This window comes from Rhodnius prolixus, unplaced genomic scaffold (genome assembly GCF_049639745.1).
Source record: "Rhodnius prolixus isolate KJV_2025 unplaced genomic scaffold, Rpr scaffold_5, whole genome shotgun sequence".
NCBI classification, from domain to species: Eukaryota; Metazoa; Arthropoda; class Insecta; order Hemiptera; family Reduviidae; genus Rhodnius; species Rhodnius prolixus.
Window position 1 is genome coordinate 27,073,407 of NW_027411624.1, and position 18,906 is coordinate 27,092,312.

Genomic DNA, 18,906 nt, shown 5'->3' on the forward strand with positions numbered 1-18,906 from the left:
TGTGATTTAACGGGAAAAAAATGATGCTCTGTTTGAATTGAAATCTGGGGTGACAATTACTTAAGCCCTGATGGTCGTGTAATACACCCGAACTTTGTTCAGTCAATACGTGTATGCTAAGTTTTGGCTAATAATAAAAAAAATTAGCTCTTTGAGTAGTCCAAAAGATTTTATTGATCAATCACCAAGTTAGCCTGAGACCGTATATATCAGGTTAAACACCCGTAGTAATAAAATATTTAAATTTCGGTCCTGCTGCCCTAACCATTTTACCTGACTAGGTTGCCTCTTCCGCTCTTTGGCCCTGTAATTAACTTGTAAAAAGATTACCATGTTGTAGAGGTTGAGAACACCATGTTTCGAGTTTTTGCTACTGTTACAGCCTCTTGAACTTCAAGAGAATCAAATATTTTGCTATAGAAGTAATAAAGCTGTGAAAATGATGTAAGCTGTTGCCTTGGTTTTAATTACCCTTGCAGTGCTCACTAACATATTTCTTACTGTTCGCAGTTCTAATAGCGAATAACTTAATGAGAAGTTAGGAGAATCCTCTTCTTTACTTTTACCTCACCATTTCATGTAATACTCGTAATTATAAAAGCCAAATTATGCGATAAAGATCGAAAAATAATCTTTCTTCTTTAACTAACAATTTTGTTGATTATGTCTCAAATCTTGAATAATTTTACTTTTTAATTTAGGTATTTTTTGAGTGGCTCATTGGATGGTAAACTGAGGCTTTGGAATATTCCAGATAAAAAAGTTGCCGTGTGGAATGAGGTTGGTGGTCCAGCAAAATTAATTACAGCAGCGAATTTTTGTGAGGTATTATTTTTGTTTTTAATTTAAGAAAAAGTACAGCCAATTTAACTAAGTTGAAGGTTGTGAAGAATTATTTTAGATAAGTATGTTTTTTAATATTCTAATGTACAATTACTTTGTTAATACAGAATGGCAAGTTTGCAGTTGTAGGTTCATATGATGGTCGTTGCATTTTTTATACAACCGATCAACTTAAGTATCACACTCAGATACATGTTAGATCGACACGTGGTAAAAATTCTACTGGTAGAAAAATCTCTGGCATAGAACCAATGCCTGGACAAGAAAAAATTTTAGTTACATCAAATGATTCTAGAATTCGTCTATATGATCTGCGCGATTTGAATTTATCCTGTAAATACAAAGGTTATGCAAATTTTTCATCACAAATTAAGGCATCCTTCTCCCATGATGGTAAATTTATAATATCTGGATCAGAAAACCAATGTATTTATATATGGAAATCGAATCATGATTATTCAAAATTTTCCTCTGTTAGAAGAGATAGAAATGATTATTGGGAAGGCATCAAGGTAAGCTAACTAGAAAAGAAGAATTGTTTTAATAGATATTCCTTGAGTGCTGTCTTTTTTTAAAAAAAATTATTTCTATTTAAAAGGTTCATAATGCAGTTGTGACTTGTGCAGTATTTTCACCAAATCCGGATATAATAATGCGACAAATAGAAGAACTCGAGGGTGTCACACCGCAAAGTCATACAACTTCCGGTTACGTATTGGTCAGCGCTGATTTCAATGGTGCCATTAAAGTATTCCTGAATAAAATGAAACCTAAACACTCTTCTTTGCCAGCGTCAGCTATGGCTTAATTTTTTTTAAATTATACTTTCCAGTTTTTAGAACTCATGGTGGTGTGTTGGAGAGTGTTGCTTTAGCAGCCCATGGAAAAATATTTTTTGTAAATCTAAGGAATATTTTGGTATTATTTTTAGTGTAGGATCGTTGCCTTTTTTTTTCATTTAATAAAAAAAACGAACCCTCATCACATATTTTATAAAACTTTAATATTAAAGTAAGAAATCTGATTCCTCATAAGGAATATTTGCCTTTAATGGAACTTGGCTCGAGTTCGTTGACAGCAATATTTCATTTATATACTTTAAATATCATAGCAAATAACATTCTTTAGATTTTTTTTTTAAGTACGAGTAAAATTAGTACGACTAACATTTCTCCCTAATTCCTATCGAAAAGTAAGAATAATAGAGCATAGACTAAAAAAGATGAATTAAAAAAAGTACAGGCATTCTGCAAGTTCCCGAAAAATTAATGATAGAAATTAAACCCGAACTTCTTAACTTCATAATAAAATAGGTGAAAATATTTTCAAATTGTCCATATTATTAAAACGCTCATTTCAACGTGATGTTTTTAATAACGTTAAGTCTACAATCAACATCCACATTACCTTGCAATTAGCCAGCTGAAAAAGTATTTTATCTAAAAAGAATATCACAAAGAAACAGTAGTATATTGCAGACAAATTTTTGCACAGACGGAACAATTTTAAGTGTGTATTATTTATAACGGGACCAAAGAAAATAATACTTTTGAAATAAAATTTTTGAAAATCAATTTTCCTTTACTATATATTGATTTTATTTTGTGGACTTATTTCTCAAGAACGCTATCGTTTTATAACTTCCATTACATTTCCATGAGACTAATTAATTGGATAAAAAGAGCATTTATTGATAACAGAAGCACAATGGTGTGATAAATATTTTTTTATTATACGTGTAAATTAAAATAAAATAATTGTTGGTATCTACTTTGCTTTGTTAAAAGTTAAGTCTTTTAAGTAATATTTTATTTAAAAAATATATATATTTAGCTGAAAATTGTAAATTGTATTTATAACAATGGAGTGGCAAAACTATGTTACCAAATTAAAAAGTAAAGAGTATTATATTTAAATTTATAATCTAAAAAAATATATATATATATAATTAAATTTACAAATCTTGATTTTCTATCGTTAAATGTTTATATCGTTTTATTTTAACTATTAAAGCATCACTATTATCACTTTCTTCTACCGACAGAATCACTAATCGTGACACAGTAAGCATATCGTTCAAGTTTCCTTTTATCACATCCACTTCATCTCCTTTTTCCAACTGTAATCAATACCACTAAATATACAACTGTCCTACCGGACAGTTTTAATTAATGTTTGAAATGCAAACAAGTTAGGTTTAAAAAATTTCACAAAACAGAGAAAACTTTTTTCCCTAAATTAATAATTACTAAAAATTAGAGAAAATGCATTGTGTAATAAACAGTTCCTTTACAATTTCTTTTAAAGAATATATGCTCTGATAAAGGTAATTATCACTAAAATTAAGCACATGTTTTAAAAAAAACATGTACTGTAGTTGATTTGTTCTCTTGGCTTGCCTCTCCAATTGACTTATCTTGTAGTATGTACTTATATTATAGTAGGCTACGCAGAAAACTAAACTGTATATTTTTTGAAATCTAAGATTTTATCTGTCAGCACAATTTCAGATGATTATATAGTATAATGTACTTCAGAAATTACCCAGCGTTGCAAATTATCTATTTAACATGCACACTTAGTTCCGTTTAACTGCCTTAGTTTTCTCGAGGTTGACATTGTGCGCATAATATGCCACGCACGAAATTTAGTGAAAATGATAATTCTTAGCTCCTAATCTCATCTTCATAATGATATCTAAATCTTTTGTAAATTCACAAGCTACAACAACTTCAAAATTTGATATCTTTCTGTTTCATTCTTCGTATCATCCCAAACAAAAACGGATAGCATGTAGCATTTAGTGCAATGCCAAAAAGTTTATAAGTAAAAAAAAAAATACTTCAACTAAAAAAAATAATCTTTTCTTGAGAGATTAAGTTTCGCGTAAAGGCGCAAACCTTCAAATTCCCTGTTAAAAGAAGATGACTTAAGTTTAATCATAAAATAATTCTTGAGAAGATATCAGTTTTCACAGTGTCACAACCAATTTGAATACGAAGAATAGTCTCTTCCTCATTGCGTAATGCTTGGTGAACAGTGTGAAAGTGAATAAGAGTTTTTAAAAATTGGCTTTTTACAAAAAAAAAAAGCCGGTAGCCAATTAATTTTCAATAAGAGTCAAAATCAACGGCCAAAATGTTGGATTCGTATAAAAAGAGCTAGTGTTATATGCTAGAGGTATATCGTAATAAAGAAACAAGGAACAGTAACTCAAAAGTCTCCGAAAACCATTTCGTGTGTTTGAAAACGTGACTTTGAAAAGCCTGCCACAAAAGCAAGTAGTACTAATGAAACAAACACTTGCATACGTCTTCACTTCCAAATATCGTATGTATACTATTTTTTATTTATACTCAATATAAGTCTATGTTAAGTACCGAAATTGCTTTTCTATTGAGCTCATGATTTCTGCAGTAGCAGATTATTATTACATTAAAAACAAAAAAGGAAGAATGAAAGGCATGTTAATACACCTGGGGTCATGAGCTACCTACTCTTTTTCAGAGCATTGATTCTCACCGGCTTTTCTCCTTAAAGCCTATTTGCGGACAGTGAGTTAGAACTCACTCTTAGAAGAGGCTGCTAAAATGGGAAATCTGAAAACAGGCTGACTCCAACCTGAGATCTGTACGTAGGTGTCAAGAGCATAACTCTTGAGCGCTCTTTCCTTTGTAGGAACACTTCTAAAATTAGACGTAGGGTAGTCTCTATCACAATTACTATTGAAAATATTAAAGATGTGGTAATCAATACGAAAAATGATTGCCACAATTCAGAAAAAATTAACTAAGAGATAGTTGGATCTGTCACGCTGCATAAATCCTTTATTTCATCTCAAAAACATACTTGCATTCTATGATTTGGCCGGTTTTGAATTTTCATTCACTTTAAATTTTGTTCCTTTCACTTCTTAAAGATCAAAATGAAATTACAAACAAGCATTTCTTTCAATACTAATATCTAATGCTGAAATTTGTTCTATGACAAAACCATGATCTAAGGAAGTTATAGATATTTTTAAGAGCAATTAAAGTCATTTCATTTACTTATTCAAGGCAAAATTAAATTAAAATGCAGAAGTGAATGTGAAAAAGCATATCTTACTTTTGAACTTTTCTTGCTTATTTTTTCACCATTAACGTGAATTTTGTTTTCATAAAACAATGACTCCACCTTACTAGAAAAATAGAAATATTTGGTTAAATTCATCAAAACAAATGAAAACATTTTTTTAAAGCTACATACACGTTGGCAAAGTGAAAAGTTCTCGAATTGGCAGTGAACTATATTTTACATCAAAAACATTTTTTTTTTTTTATGATAAACCTCTTTTAGTGCGATTTGTCTTTTCCACGAATAGTTTTATGCCTGAAGTTTTCCAGCTACAATTTTCCAACCTTGATTAGGGTTTCAAATTTGGCGAATAGGAGGATTTTCCAGCAATTTGTACTTCAAATCCCTCTCACCTTTGAAGGCAGATTAATAGTTCTAAAAAAAAAAATAGTTATACTTTTTTTATCTACTTGGATACATTTTGCAAGGTAATTAAGAATAATATTTTCTGCATTCCAGAAACACTGTCAATGAACTTTCCGACAACTGAAATCGACTACAGACCTTTTACCGCACTATTCGACATGCCGTTAGTCTGTCATGCCTTAGTGGGTGAAATGCTAAAGCTATGTCTTGTGATACAACTGTCGATACTGTTTCCGTTCGAATTTATACACTACTTGTTTAGCTATTCGTAGTAATTGTTGAATAATTTCATGTTACTATACAAATCCAAACTAAACGAGAGACATACTTTTATGTTCAGTCAGATAGTCTTGTTTCCGCATCATATGGAGCTTTTTAAGTATTTTTAATAAGGTTGCTGGAAGGCAAGTTTTATTTTGGTTTTCCAACTTAGTAGATTTTTAATTACTAAATATGTCATTAAGTCATCCCAAGAGCTCCTTTGGGGGATGAAAATTTGAATACTTTAGACCTCAATCGGATTGAAAAGAAGATCGAAAAGAAATTTAGTCTCAGAATGAAACAAGTGCTACTCAGGAAGTTGTTGGATAGTAAGAATTTTTTTTTTCCTACAGCAACCGAAATATCTTTGTTCTTACTCTGTGCACAAATGAGAACGTTTCATCTTGCCCTTTTATGTCAGCGTGACTGAATGCGATACCCTATGTTTAGAAACGCAGAAAGTCTTTTTTTTAACAATATTTTCTAATTTTAAGATTTAAAATATATAAATTATATTTTAAGATTCTCTTACTGCATTTCGATTAAGAAAAAGTGATTTCATAAATTTTGAGTGATTAAGCATCCAAAAAATAAAAAATGCAGCAGACAACAGGTTTTAGCCTTACAGATGTAGGAAAAAGCCAACAGAACTTTACATAAATCAAAATCAACAAGGTTTTCTTTTGTTTATTACCGCTACTAAAAGAATATAAGTTCCGATTTGAAAACACCTCCTTTTATAAGTTTGAGGCACCAAACACAAGCCCTACCTGTCTGCGCCCACTGTCACCATATTTCTCATAATTTTATTCCCTGAATTGGAAGATATTCTCAAAAAAATAATCGCAAAAAGTTAAGTTTTGTTTAGATATCACCAGGGCACACAACAAGTACGTTTTGGTCATAATAACGGTAAGGAATGATTTCGCAGAAAAATGTTTCTTGAAATTGCCTTCTACCATTTTCTTTAAACAATAAATATTTTCTGAAGTATTTTCTTTTGAACTAAAATATTCTTCAGGAAAATTTAATTTTGTGCACTTACTGGAACGGTGAGGACACTAAAAGTTCAATTTTAGTATGATTCCTCCACAAATAAAAACGAGAATTAAATGAGATGCTATACTCCGTGTTTGGAGAAACGCTTCACCAGAAGCAATTGCATGAACGATTTCTTTTTGGCTTTCGGATTGTGTTTGAACTTATTAGTAAAATTTAAGAAAACGGATATATTGGATAAGCAGTTGAAATAAGCAAGTCAATTTCCAAATGCGGTTTTTTAGGGTACTGGAAAAAAAAAACCAAAAAGTTTTCACATCTATCTTGATGAAAATTCGACAAGTTACAAAAACTGTATTTTGAAAATCGCCTTATGTTTTTAAACAAAGGGTATCACATTAACTTTACTTACTGCTACTTTCCATTTATAACGTACTTTCTTGGTAGTCCTAAACCAGTTTTTAAAACTGCATCAGCTCTAAGCGACTGCATCCTGCCAGTAATAATTTTGGCAATACCATCTTCCATTTGAGTGTCTTCTGAATCTGAATCTGTATCTGATTCTACATCTTTTTCTTTCGCCTAAAATTCCTTAAGTTTACTAAAAACTGTGATTCGGTAAAGTTCTTTAAAATGACCAAACATTGTATTATTAAAAAACAGATTTACCCATGTTTTAGGAGGTTTCTTAAACTTGTAACGCCTGGGGAACATAAAGAAATCAACTGATGCCTTTTGTTCATTACAAAACAGTGTGCGATTAGGAATTTTGTTGTCTAAGTGAAGAAATGAACTGGAACAATACTTTAGCAAGTACGTTAAATTTCTTTGTTGGATCACAAGTTTGCAGGTATCCTTTCCCATGCAGTCTGGTATTGTCAAATGTCGAACACATTTAGCTAATAAAGAATACATTATTCTAGAACTTTGGATAAATTTTGCAATAATTCCTAGGTCATAACCTACACGAGTAACATATAAAAAGGTTAAACTGACAAACCTTTCGTAACCAATCAGAATTATAAGTGCCACAGCCTTCTACAAGTGAATAACCAGTCGCCATCAAGAGGGGTGTTTGTTACTGCTTGTCATAACTCGCTTCTTTGTTTTGGAATTTCTGTCACTCTAAATACCCCTCTGTTCAAAGTTTGGTGAAAATATTTTATTCGTTTCCTTACTATGCATGTATTTATGCTCCCTGAAGAAAGTGTATCACAAAATTGCGGTTTTAGTTTATCATTAGAATTAGCAAAATGTTGGTGCACAAAAGCTTTTTAGTTCGTTGGCTTTCCAGTAGGACTTCTCAGTGGAGTATTGAATTTTCTGAATATCCTTTACTAGTATTGTATATAAGTTTATCAAACTGTTCTTTGACGTATCGGTGATATTCAGATGTGAAGATTATCCAGGCATGTCTGTGTCCTCCATCTAATATTAATTGGTGAAGGAAAGAATTTTAACTAGGTAAGGTCGATATCCCCAACTCTCCTAGTACCTCCAATCAATTAATACGTGGGTCACAGCATTTTATTAACTTCATTATAATTTTAGGTTTTTTTTTAAGCCTTTTCTTTTAATCAAAATGGAAAGCCATTTAGCTTGTCCTGTATGTACTCTCTATTTGAGAGAGGGTATGTCTATGCAAAGTCATTTAAATACCCACCCAAAGGATCAAGTGATAGATGCCCTGGTCAGAGTTTACACTACAGAAAGAACCACAAATGTTCAACCAGATCCTCAGCCGCCTGCAATTTTCAATCCTTTCCAAGTAGTATCTGAGGAGCATATAATACTTGGGCGACAGCAGGTGACCAACATCATTCACGCCCCTCTTTTGCCGTATCATTTTTATCAACAGCAACCACAACCTGTGGTGAGTGATTACTTAGGACAAACTAGTGATAATGCTCGTGGGTCAGAATCTGTTCTAAGTTTAGGCCAAAATGGTTCAGGGAGTGGCTCAGGACTTCTTACTACACTTGTCAACGTTCAAGATGAAGGAGCGATTGAAATGAACGTCCTTAATGATAACAGTAAGTGTTTTATGGACGTACAGAATACGTCAGTTTCTCCTGTCAATCGTTCTGAGCTCCCAATAAAAGCAGACATTCCAACACAAGTTAGACCTGATGAAAACGCAGATCAGTACATTACCTCTGATTGCGATTATCAAGATGAAGATGCCAGGCATAGTGATGACTTGGATGATCCAGGTATGCGATAATTTACAGTTTTTATAATAGTAACTATAATTATAAATTGATACTCAACATTCACTTCTAATTGTTTACTCTATTCTAACCTATCTTGCAAGATCCGAAATTTGATCTTGTTGATATAAGGTTTCTTCAGTTTTTTTTATCTATTAGTTGAATAGTTTAGGCGTCCATAATAAGCTTTCATAAGAAAAAGGGGGTTAAGAATTTATATATATGTATATAGTATATATATTTATTTGAAGAATCCTGCAAAAAAACACAGATACACATGCCTAATGAATGAATTCAATAAGTTGTAGCTGACTGTAAATTACAAAATTACAATTAACTTACTTTTGATTTTATGAATATTATTTCACTTAGGTTATGGCATAGATGTAAATTCAAAACTTACTGCCGACGAACGGAGTTGTCTCTCCAATGTACAAACTGGCGATGGTTCACCTCAGAGAGTTGATCTTTCAGGAAATAGTAATTTGCACTCTACTAACAATTCCGTATGGCTTCGAGAAGTAAGTATTACCAAAATTAGTAGTAAATTTCTTTTGTAACATAAATAAGTAAACCTTGAACGTTTTGTGGAATCTTAAATTGAATTCTTATATAAAAAAAGAGAGAGAGTTAAATAGTAATGATTGATTTCGGCTTCGTTTCATTGATCAGTTAATAAAAAATCTTCAAGGTTTTTTTGTAAAACTTTTCTGAAATTGACTTACATTAATAATTATATTTTGTATTCGTTTAGGACCTAAACCCTACTGTACAATACGAAAACAGTGGCGTGAAAGATATTGCAAATGCTCCAGCTGTGGTAACTACCTGGGAACCTACAGTAGCCTCAGAGAACAAGCCAAATGTTAAGAAAAGATATCAGTGTTTATATTGTGAGGAAGTTTTTACATGTCCAAAAGAAAGAAGAGTACATGTGGCATCATTGCATTGTAGTAACGAGGCTAAATCAAAGAAAGGAGAAGTCATTAGTACTAAATGTGACATGAAGCTTCCCGCTTCTAGGGAGTTGAAGGTATTAAATTCATCACTTTTAACCATTTTTATTTAACAACTGTAATATTTTTTGAATCAATATTATTATTTAATCAGATAATTTTTGGAAGTTAGGATTTGCAAACAATTTTAAAACCAACTTGGTTTTATTATTTTTCTGAATACGACATATAAAATTTATTATCTGCCTCAATGTAATAACTTACATTACCAAACATGCACGCTTAGCGAATTACTTATTTATTACTAGGTCTTCTTAATGCTTCAAAAATCATTATTTTTACTGTATGAACATAGGTAAAACCAAAATAACAAAAATAATATGAAATTCATAAAATTCGATTCTAACGAATCTTTTTATCTCTTCTCTACAGAAGGCTTCTTCCGAAATTGTCTTTAGCCATTCTGTTCTCAGAGCTACGGATAGGTCCTAAGGGCTAAGTTGTTTCCTTCTCTATATATTTTTCATTGGCATGAATGTTAGCTCTCCATGTGGCCTCTTCTGGCCATGTAAATTCTTACTTGAATACTATCTGATCCAGCTTTCTTTCTGTTACCCTTTTTATTTTATTTTTTTTCTTGCTTGCGTTGGTTCGAGGTAACATCGAATCTTCTTCTTAAATCAACCTCACTTTTCTATTTATTTCCAATTGGTAGAGTTCTTTTTTTACAGTTGTTCCTTTGCATAATGGTTACTGGCAAACATACTTTCTCCTCTTCAAATAGGATTTACTCTTCTTTCTATGTTTAAGAGGTCATTTAGCACTTAGTTAGTTAGTTTAATTAACTCCACTTTTTGAAATATTTTAAATTTCATTGTCAAACCACTTGGTTCAGTCTTAGTTTTTTATATTTATAATAAATTTTCCAAATCATAAAGATTAATAACATTAATCATCAAAAATTGTTTGGCCATTAAAATAAATAATTTATTTCAGAAGCCATTTTGATTTATTCCGTGCCCTAATGTAAATCGTTGCAATAATTCAACTCAAGTTGTGTAGCTGGCACTGAATGATAACTGAAAATGTATTTGAATTTATATTATAAACAGAGTTTTAAAAAAACTGTACAATTTTTCCTTTTTTTGTTTTATTGACTTAATCAAGTTGTGCAGTGAAAAGCTCAAATAGCTCTCTGCAGGCGCTTTTCCAGTCTGGGGTGTATTGGTGTAGGAAATTATCTATTTTATTATTTTTTTTTGCTATTAATTTTTTATTTATTTATTTTTTCGCATGATGCTTCGCGTCCGGGTTTTTTTTTTATCATTTGCTTATTTAGCGCGAACGTGACAGTTTAAGCAGTATTTTCTGCTGCCCCAGTAGATTGCAGATGGTAAGAGGGTATGCGAGTTAGTACTTTTCCATTCTAAATAAAACACCATGAACTGCGGTTCGTTGTCTGATTATACCAACTGGGAATCCTAGCGACTATGAGTTACCTGAACCTTCCTATAGAGTTTGTCTAGTTATGATTTTCATGAGATATACTTAAATCCTTGAGTATGAATCAAACTTCAGGTTTTCTTCTTTCCATAGTGAAATAATACGCATTTAGCCAAAGTCTTGTGACTCACTCTTCCTCTGTGCCATATACTTTGCATTAATTTTTTACAAACGTCCATTTTCTTGCACATAGTACATTTGTATCGTCATTTGTTCGGTAAATGCTCTTTACTCCCTTGAGGAAAAAAAAAAGTTGTTTTTTTAGAGCTTTCTCTTATTGGCTTGCTTTTTTCATCTTTTTTTTTATATCTTAGCATTCATGTAATAAGCCAAATTGGAACATTTCCTGTAGCCTCATTTATTCTGTAATTGGGCCTGTCTTTCGCGTCCACTACAAAAACCTGCAACCAACTTGTCTCGCAACGCTTCCTTTAAGAAATTTTTAAACTTGTATGTCGTGTAGATTAATTAGAACTGAATTATCTCCGCTATCTGTTGACTTCAGTTGAAGATACTTCTGACTGCAATGACCGCGAAAACATTTATAATTTTAAGAAAAAGCGCTTGTGCAGAACTGCCTTATTTTCTTTGAAGGATTTATTTTATATCTCTTTTGGAGCTATCAGATTTTGTAAAAACCCACAACATTTTTGTGAAGGTAATGTAAGTGGGCGACTTGTTAGTGGAAGATTCTCAATTCCCAGTTCTAATCTCGCTACTTTTTTTTTTTTATTTAAGGCGCGTCAACATCTGAGGTCATTGGCGTCTCGAGCTTTTTACATTGCTCTTCCAATCGCCGGACTGTGCTCTCTCGTTACAGACAAAACTGCGCATCACCGCACAGTAAGCAGTAAGAAGCTCCTAGGAAGTGTATATCAAAGGGCTAGCAGCTGAATTCAAACCCGGGATCTCCCAGTTGAAATCCAGTACGCTAACCACTGAGCTAATCCCTTCTCTAGCTACTTTATATTTGTTTGAAAAATGTAATAAAATATTTGCTTCTGTTCCCATGTACAACAAGATGGACGTTAAGCCCCGCCTGAAAAAATGTACAATTACTTTACTTTTTGTTTTTCCACTAAGTCTCATTTTATTTAGAATCATAAAGGCGTGGAGCAGTGTAATAGTTATGTGTGACTAGTGCGGAAAGTACGACTGTGAACCTAAGTCGATCGGCTCGTGTTGTTACCGCATGAGTAAGAAAATACTTCTGCACTAGTACCAATAATATTTTTCCTGCCGTCAGTAAAAAAAAAAAAAAAAAAGTAGGGAGATATTTGGAAAAAATAATTTTATTTTAAATACAAACAACCTGATAATAGCTACTTTTTACTTGTTATCATAAATTTTATAGTAAATTTGTGCTTCCGCCCCCTAAAAGGACACCTAATTGGTAGTTAAATGTAATGCTCCGCCTTAAAAAAATAGGCGGTTACTTTACTTACAAGCAACGAGAAAGAAGTAAAATCGGTTTCTATGATAGCAGTGTCAAATATTTGCAATACCTAAGCGCTTCTTTCAGATTGAAATAAAGTAATCGCTTTTTTTTTCAGGCGGAGCTTAACGTCTAGTTACCAATTGGGTACCATGGGCGTAGACGGAAGCATATCCTTTACTATTAACATTTTTTCTGACAAATAAAAGTAGCTACACGTGGGTTTCGAACTGAGGATCTCCCACTTACGAATCTACTATTCATAACCACTAGATAAACTCCCCTCCTTTAGATTAAAATATCTTAAAATAAGAAAACCGAACTTATTAGACTTAATAAGTCATTAAACAAATCAGTATTAAACATTACCAAAAAAGAATTATTCAAATTTTAACGGTATTAATTTAAAAAAGCAATACGGGTTAGATTTATGTAGATTGCTGTTATTGTCAAAATGAGTTAATTTATAATCCCTTTTTGTATTTATTTCTGTAGAAATGTATAAGCTGAATTCATCTAAACAGACAAATGTAAAATATATGTAAACATGATAACTATGAACAAATTAGTGCGGAAAGTAAGGTCTTATCACTCTTAACTATGTGGTAAACACCGATTTTCTAAGTAGCCGAAGGAAAGGTCTATCATTAATTTGTCAAATAGTTGGATTAAAAAAAAAAAATCGTTACTTCAAACCATTGTTTCAATCGAAGTTTTCAACAAAAACGAAATCAAAACGTTTGTCCATCAGTATTTTTATTATGCAATTTTAAAATGTTTAAATTATGTTTAGAAAGCATGTCCATATTGCATTATTATTAATATTATTATTACAAGGACTATTCAATAATTGTTATTATTTACAGGCACAGACCAGATTAGTACGTAAGAAGATCACTAGACAGTGCGATGTTTGTTTGGAAGAATTTGTATCTTTGCAAGCATACAGCGAGCACATTTCTAAAGTTCATCCTTTAGAATGTCGGACATGTGGCAAGACTTTTCATACGAAAGGAGGTTTAACTGCTCATTCAAAGATCCATATGGCTTTGAAGCCTCATGCATGCACCCTTTGTCCAAAAACATTCATTACAAATCAGAAATTAAAAGAGCACATGAATGGTCATACTGGTCATAGTCCCATTCAGTGTACAATGTGTGATCGAAAATTCAAAAGGTATTCCAATCTGAAGCAACATAAAGACATTGCTCACTTCTCTGTAAAGAAGAAAATCAAAGAATACTTTTGTGAATGCGGTGAAACATTTATCTCGAAGAAAAAACTTGAATGGCATAAAGAAACGCATGCAGATAAGCCAAAACAATGTATGCACTGCAGTGAAAAATATATTCATAGTGCAAGCTTGACTAGGCACATAAGGAAAGCCCATGATAATGAATATATCCCTCCTACATTGGATGGTAAACCGGACAATAAAAGGAAAAATGTTGTCTGCACCATTTGCAATATGACTTTTCTAGATTCTTCTTTACGTGCGCATATGAAGCAGCATGGAACTATAAAACAGTTTGGTTGTATTGTGTGTGGTAAAAAATTTCATACTAAATGGAATTTATCCTTACACAGATGGACCCATGCTTCACGTATGTCTAAACCTTATAAATGTACAATGTGCAAGGGTGCGTTCTTACGACAGTCTGAACTACAAGCCCATATCCGAGCCCATTATGGCAATAAACCTTACACATGTAATCATTGTGGTATGCAATTTAATCGTAAACATAATTGGTTGAGACATGAAAAAGAACATTTAATGGAGAAAAAGTATACTTGCGAAGAATGTGGCAAATCATTTCATAGGAATTATTATCTAGTCGATCATGCCAGGGTACACACGGGTGTAAAACCATACACATGTCATATCTGTAACAAAACTTCATCAACTAAATCTAATCATAATAAACATGTCAGGACCCATCATGCCCGTGAAGCTGTAAATACCGAGGCGTGAAAGTTTGATTTTTTTTTTTTTTGTGATACCCTGCTCATCAATAATTTTATTTGTTGTTCCTATGTCTTAAATTTGTTCTAATTCTTTTTTACTGAACAATAAATATATTGTGGATTGTATTTATTTTTATTTCTGTAAATATTGTAGATAATTTTATGTTTATTTTATAAATTTTGATTGAAAGTGTATTTATATGAAAATATTATCGCATATGATGTCGTGTACCATATAAATATACAAATACAAATTTTAATTCTTGGTTATTTAACAGTTATTTATTGCACCATCATTTCTAGTTTGTCATTTAAAATTGGTATTTTAGATCGGTCTATAAAATGGGATTCCCTAAAACATTTTTATAACTGTTACGTTAATTGTTGATAGTTGCGTTACAAGTTTCTAAGAATTATTATTCAGTTTAAATGATAAATTAAATTCAATATAAATCGTAGTTCACTTTAAATAATTATCTACATTTATTTTTAATGAGTACGGCAACAAAGTCATCACGTCTTTTCTGAGGTACCAACTATCTCAGAATGGATAGTGCCTTTCCTGTGTTAATTACAGAGTTGCTAGGTAGCAGAATTAAATAAGTTTTTAAAATTTTAAATTTGAACAAAATCACTTGAAGGTTACAATTTAGAGCAAGTACATCAAACATCTACTCCTTAAACATCTTTTGCTTCAAATTCTTTTCACGATAATTAATAATATTGAGAGGTCTTTTGATATCACAATGCCTTGAAAATTCATTTAAAAAAAGACGAAATCTGATAAAAACTTCGAATAAAATAAAACAAAAGCCTTAAGGGTTTTCAATTTTTATTTAACGCTTTACAACCAGCGATAGTTTTGTGTGACTACCTCTAAAAATGGAAATTCAGCATACACTAAGTTAGTTAACTAAATTGAGTTAAAAAGGTAAATTACTGAAGAGTGAAATGATCCTGAGTGCCTTGAAAAGTTTCGGACCCGATTCAAAAATGGGAACCGGAGTACAAGCAATTATTCGGCGCATTAAAAAAAAAAAAGATTGCGGTAGCCCAAGCTACCAATTGGTGCAGAGAATGAAAGAATCAACCTAAAAGGTTGTAGGGAGGACGGAAAGAAAATTAAGGGGTCCGATAAGATTAAGAAGTCCGAGGCCAAGGTGGATAATGTTGAGAATGACTCGATTTGTGTATATGAGACGGTGAAGAAGAATAGCCGTAAGCGAGGACTGCAGTTCTTTTGGGAAGAGATATGTAGAAATTATAATTTAAAATACTAACACTGAAAGAGTACTAAACCCAAAGCTACATTGAATAATTTCTCATATTATTGAGAAGTCAAATCAAGATCATGTCAAATTTTCGACATTAGGAATTCTCCAGAAATGTCACGTTCTGAGGTAGTGAGCATGTTTTTGGAGGTAATGGTCTTTGTGTATTTGGAAAAAATATCACAAGTAGAAATCGATAATAATTTTAATTTCCTAAGTGGATTTTTCATTTTATGATTATCTCACAAAAAGCTTCAAAGATATAACTTAAATTTAGTATAATTATTATAAACTAATTGGTATAACCATCTATTTTAAACATTTTTCCAGGAAAACGTATTATGTTTCCTTACGGGCATTATAGTATTACCTTACGGGCACATCTTAAGGGTTGGGTAAGTGTAATGTAAGTTCCTGTGTTTTTATTTATTATTGAGGAGGATTAGCTGTTTTTCTAATTAAATGCTTGAAGAACATTGGTCAACTGAAAGTAACAGTTTACTCATGTTTCATTTTCGAGAATTTTTTTTTTTAATAACTACTCATTAAATTTATCTTAACGCTGTAAAAACATTACATTGATGTAATCTAGAACTATGAATACTCTAGGAAAACTCATTTTGAAACAGTATTCAGATGGGTGGTCGGATCTTATAGGTTTCCTACCTACTTTAGTTAACATTGTAATCTAGTTTTACATAATTTTACAGCGTATGAATGTCACTAACTAGAAAGAATTAAATTTTTTATATTTCAAATTCGAAGTTAAGAAAAAGTGTATAAGTTAGAACCTCTAAGTTAAAGTATTGTAGTAAGAGTCTTTTAAGAGTTCACCCGAGTTTTCCATTGGAATGATTAGGGTAGTACTAAATGTGTTCTTAACTTAATATTTTAAAAAAAAGGAATATTAAAAGATTGTATCAATACTTGTGTAAAAATAATGTAATCTTCAAATTCTTGAGAACAAAAATATATATTTTTATAAATAATGTTTTTCTTACAGTAAGTTAGTTTTTTCTGTTACTTGTGTCTAAAAAAATACTGAACGATTAAAGTTATTTTTATTTTAAGATATTTATAATGACAAGTATTTCTTTTAAGTTCAATATATATTATTATATTACTATATTATGTTTTATATACCTAACCAGAACAATTAACTATTTACAGTACAAATTAATTTACAAAATATGAACGCCTCAAAATCATTTAATCAGATGAATAAATAATTATGAAGTCATTTCCTGGATCATTTCAATAATAAGAGAGTTATTTTTTAAGTTATAAAATTAGGGAATGTTTGTATTGAGAGTTAGGATCGGCACTTGGCAAAGCTGGGTAAATTTGGACTGGTAAATCCCATATCATTGTCTCAATATGAAGAAATTCTGGTGCTCGCCATGTATCTCCAGATACAACAACATCTGTAGCACCAGGATGTCCAGTAACAAACTCAAAATGTAATTTCCACTTCAGCTCCATTAAGTCAGTAACGAATACTGGGGTAGCATGCATAGGTATGGGTAAATTTAAGAGGCAATGCGACATATGGAGACACACTTCATGATGTTTACTAAAAGACAACACAGCAACTTCAGTTTTGTTAACAGCATGTTCACCAGCTATACGTTCTTCACACTGCAATGTTACCGTCAACTGAATACAAGGAACCGTGCACTTAGTAAAATCAAAGGTTCCCACTATATCTTCACCTAACCTGTAAGACTGTTTGAACAAGCAAAATCGGCCAACCTTTCCTCTTGTATTTGTTATATTGTAGAAGTTTGGACTCCTTCTGGCTGTAATATTTTGTACCAATTGTAATGCAGGGCTCAGTTCATGCTCCTTACTTTGACTCTCCAAAAATGGATTGCTGGGAGACAAATCTTCACTATCTTCGCAAATATTGTAATCAGGCAGCCCACTTATTGCTAACACTCTCAATGGTATTCTCAATAGTTTAATAGGGCAATTCACTCGTTGAGCACCTATTGAAATTTTGTAAGAATATTTCACAAGCTTTCCTCGGTAAGATGGTGGTGCTTCTGGTGGAAGTATTTCGGTGTAAACAAATGATTTACTTAATCCAGGTAGTAATTGAAGGTCACAAAATAATATTTTTGGTTTTGTTGAAAGCACTATTTGCCCTTGAGTATCTCCTTTATAAGGAACGAAAGATGTGTCAGATTCAAAGGGGGGCACTTCGGTGGTTTGCGATAGTTTCGAGGCGTAAGCTATTTTACCATTGGTAGAACAAAGACAGTGTATTTGAACACTCGCCCAGGCAAGTGTTTCCACATTTCTAGAATTCGATGGATCAGATGTATTCAAAAATGATATGCAGCATATTATATTTTCTCCAGGAATATTCACCGATCCACCCATCAATTTAGCAGTTATACTTATCATAATTAAATTTTATTCATTATACCTTTTAGATTATGTGTTGAATGACAAGGAACTTAATAGATTATCCTAATTTTTCGAAAGATAATATAAAACTATTTCGAATATTTCTGATTAGCATATTTACACTTAACAAACACTCAGAGGTTATTATTAGGTTTTCAAAAGAATGCAGGTTATAGCTGCAGATAGCTGTTAAATGTCTGCAGAGGTCGAGTATAAAAATGGTAAATTTTACTATTTTCTTATTATGAAATATTACACTAGCCGTAATGAAGTGATTTCTATAAGTTCATTACCTTTGGTCTGTTTGTAAAAAATATATTTTCTGAAATATTTTAATTGTAAAATTAAAATGTAGTTAATTTTCAGATAAGAATACACTTTCTGATATGTGTCTTTTGTTTCAATCTAAGTAATGCGAAACTTCGGAAATGGTATATTTAAAAGATTCATTAAGGGGTACATCATATTCTTTTCCAAACAATAGAATAGTCCAGCTCTTTATTTACTGATAACTTTTAGGGATTTCTTCTTAGAAACAACTGTTACTAAAGAAATGATTTCCTTGTTT

The 18,906-nt window shown here is 31.8% G+C and overlaps 4 protein-coding genes across 6 annotated transcripts in view; 2 read left to right on the forward strand and 2 right to left on the reverse strand.

Annotated features, from left to right (window-relative positions):
* The window catches only part of LOC141458664 (WD repeat-containing protein 44), an 8,050-nt gene extending 6,028 nt beyond the window's left edge, over positions 1-2,022 (forward strand). For both annotated transcript variants that reach the window (XM_074136941.1, XM_074136940.1), the window contains exons 11-13: positions 702-825; positions 951-1,355; positions 1,442-2,022. In XM_074136941.1, the coding sequence (XP_073993042.1) occupies positions 702-825; positions 951-1,355; positions 1,442-1,651 (739 nt within the window). In that variant the 3' untranslated portion in view covers positions 1,652-2,022. The remainder of the gene's footprint in view (positions 1-701; positions 826-950; positions 1,356-1,441) is intronic.
* LOC141458679 (mitochondrial transcription rescue factor 1) lies at positions 1,781-7,598 on the reverse strand. 2 transcript variants are annotated; one of them, XM_074136971.1, is made up of 4 exons: positions 7,255-7,598; positions 7,022-7,167; positions 4,951-5,023; positions 1,781-2,962 (listed from the first exon to the last, which is right to left on the reverse strand). In XM_074136971.1, the coding sequence occupies exons 1-4, from the start codon at positions 7,498-7,500 to the stop codon at positions 2,798-2,800; spliced, it is 630 nt and encodes a 209-aa protein (XP_073993072.1). In that variant the 5' UTR covers positions 7,501-7,598; the 3' UTR covers positions 1,781-2,797. The 2 variants fall into 2 exon arrangements, with proteins under 2 accessions (XP_073993072.1, XP_073993073.1); XM_074136972.1 differs by having other exon boundaries at positions 1,781-2,994.
* Positions 7,592-14,925, forward strand: LOC141458668 (uncharacterized). The gene is made up of 4 exons (XM_074136950.1): positions 7,592-8,798; positions 9,168-9,316; positions 9,550-9,828; positions 13,556-14,925. The coding sequence occupies exons 1-4, from the start codon at positions 8,168-8,170 to the stop codon at positions 14,660-14,662; spliced, it is 2,166 nt and encodes a 721-aa protein (XP_073993051.1). The 5' UTR covers positions 7,592-8,167; the 3' UTR covers positions 14,663-14,925.
* A 2,268-nt stretch (positions 14,926-17,193) lies between these two features.
* On the reverse strand, positions 17,194-18,504 carry LOC141458672 (RAB6A-GEF complex partner protein 2). The gene has a single exon (XM_074136963.1). The coding sequence runs from the start codon at positions 18,333-18,335 to the stop codon at positions 17,208-17,210; it is 1,128 nt and encodes a 375-aa protein (XP_073993064.1). The 5' UTR covers positions 18,336-18,504; the 3' UTR covers positions 17,194-17,207.
* Between the last annotated feature and the right edge of the window lie 402 nt (positions 18,505-18,906).

Bases quoted from the DNA above. Each gene is read 5' to 3' on its own strand.
- LOC141458668 (XM_074136950.1), top strand. From the start codon at position 8,168: ATGGAAAGCCATTTAGCTTGTCCTGTATGTACTCTCTATTTGAGAGAG. The intron at 8,799-9,167 runs GTATGCGATAAT...TATTTCACTTAG, and splicing joins TGATGACTTGGATGATCCAG to GTTATGGCATAGATGTAAAT. The intron at 9,829-13,555 runs GTATTAAATTCA...TATTATTTACAG, and splicing joins CCGCTTCTAGGGAGTTGAAG to GCACAGACCAGATTAGTACG.
- LOC141458679 (XM_074136971.1), bottom strand. From the start codon at position 7,500: ATGTATTCTTTATTAGCTAAATGTGTTCGACATTTGACAATACCAGAC. The intron at 7,168-7,254 runs GTAAATCTGTTT...AAGGAATTTTAG, and splicing joins AGAAACCTCCTAAAACATGG to GCGAAAGAAAAAGATGTAGA. The intron at 5,024-7,021 runs GTACGTTATAAA...CTATTTTTCTAG, and splicing joins GGTTTAGGACTACCAAGAAA to TAAGGTGGAGTCATTGTTTT.
- LOC141458672 (XM_074136963.1), bottom strand. From the start codon at position 18,335: ATGATAAGTATAACTGCTAAATTGATGGGTGGATCGGTGAATATTCCT.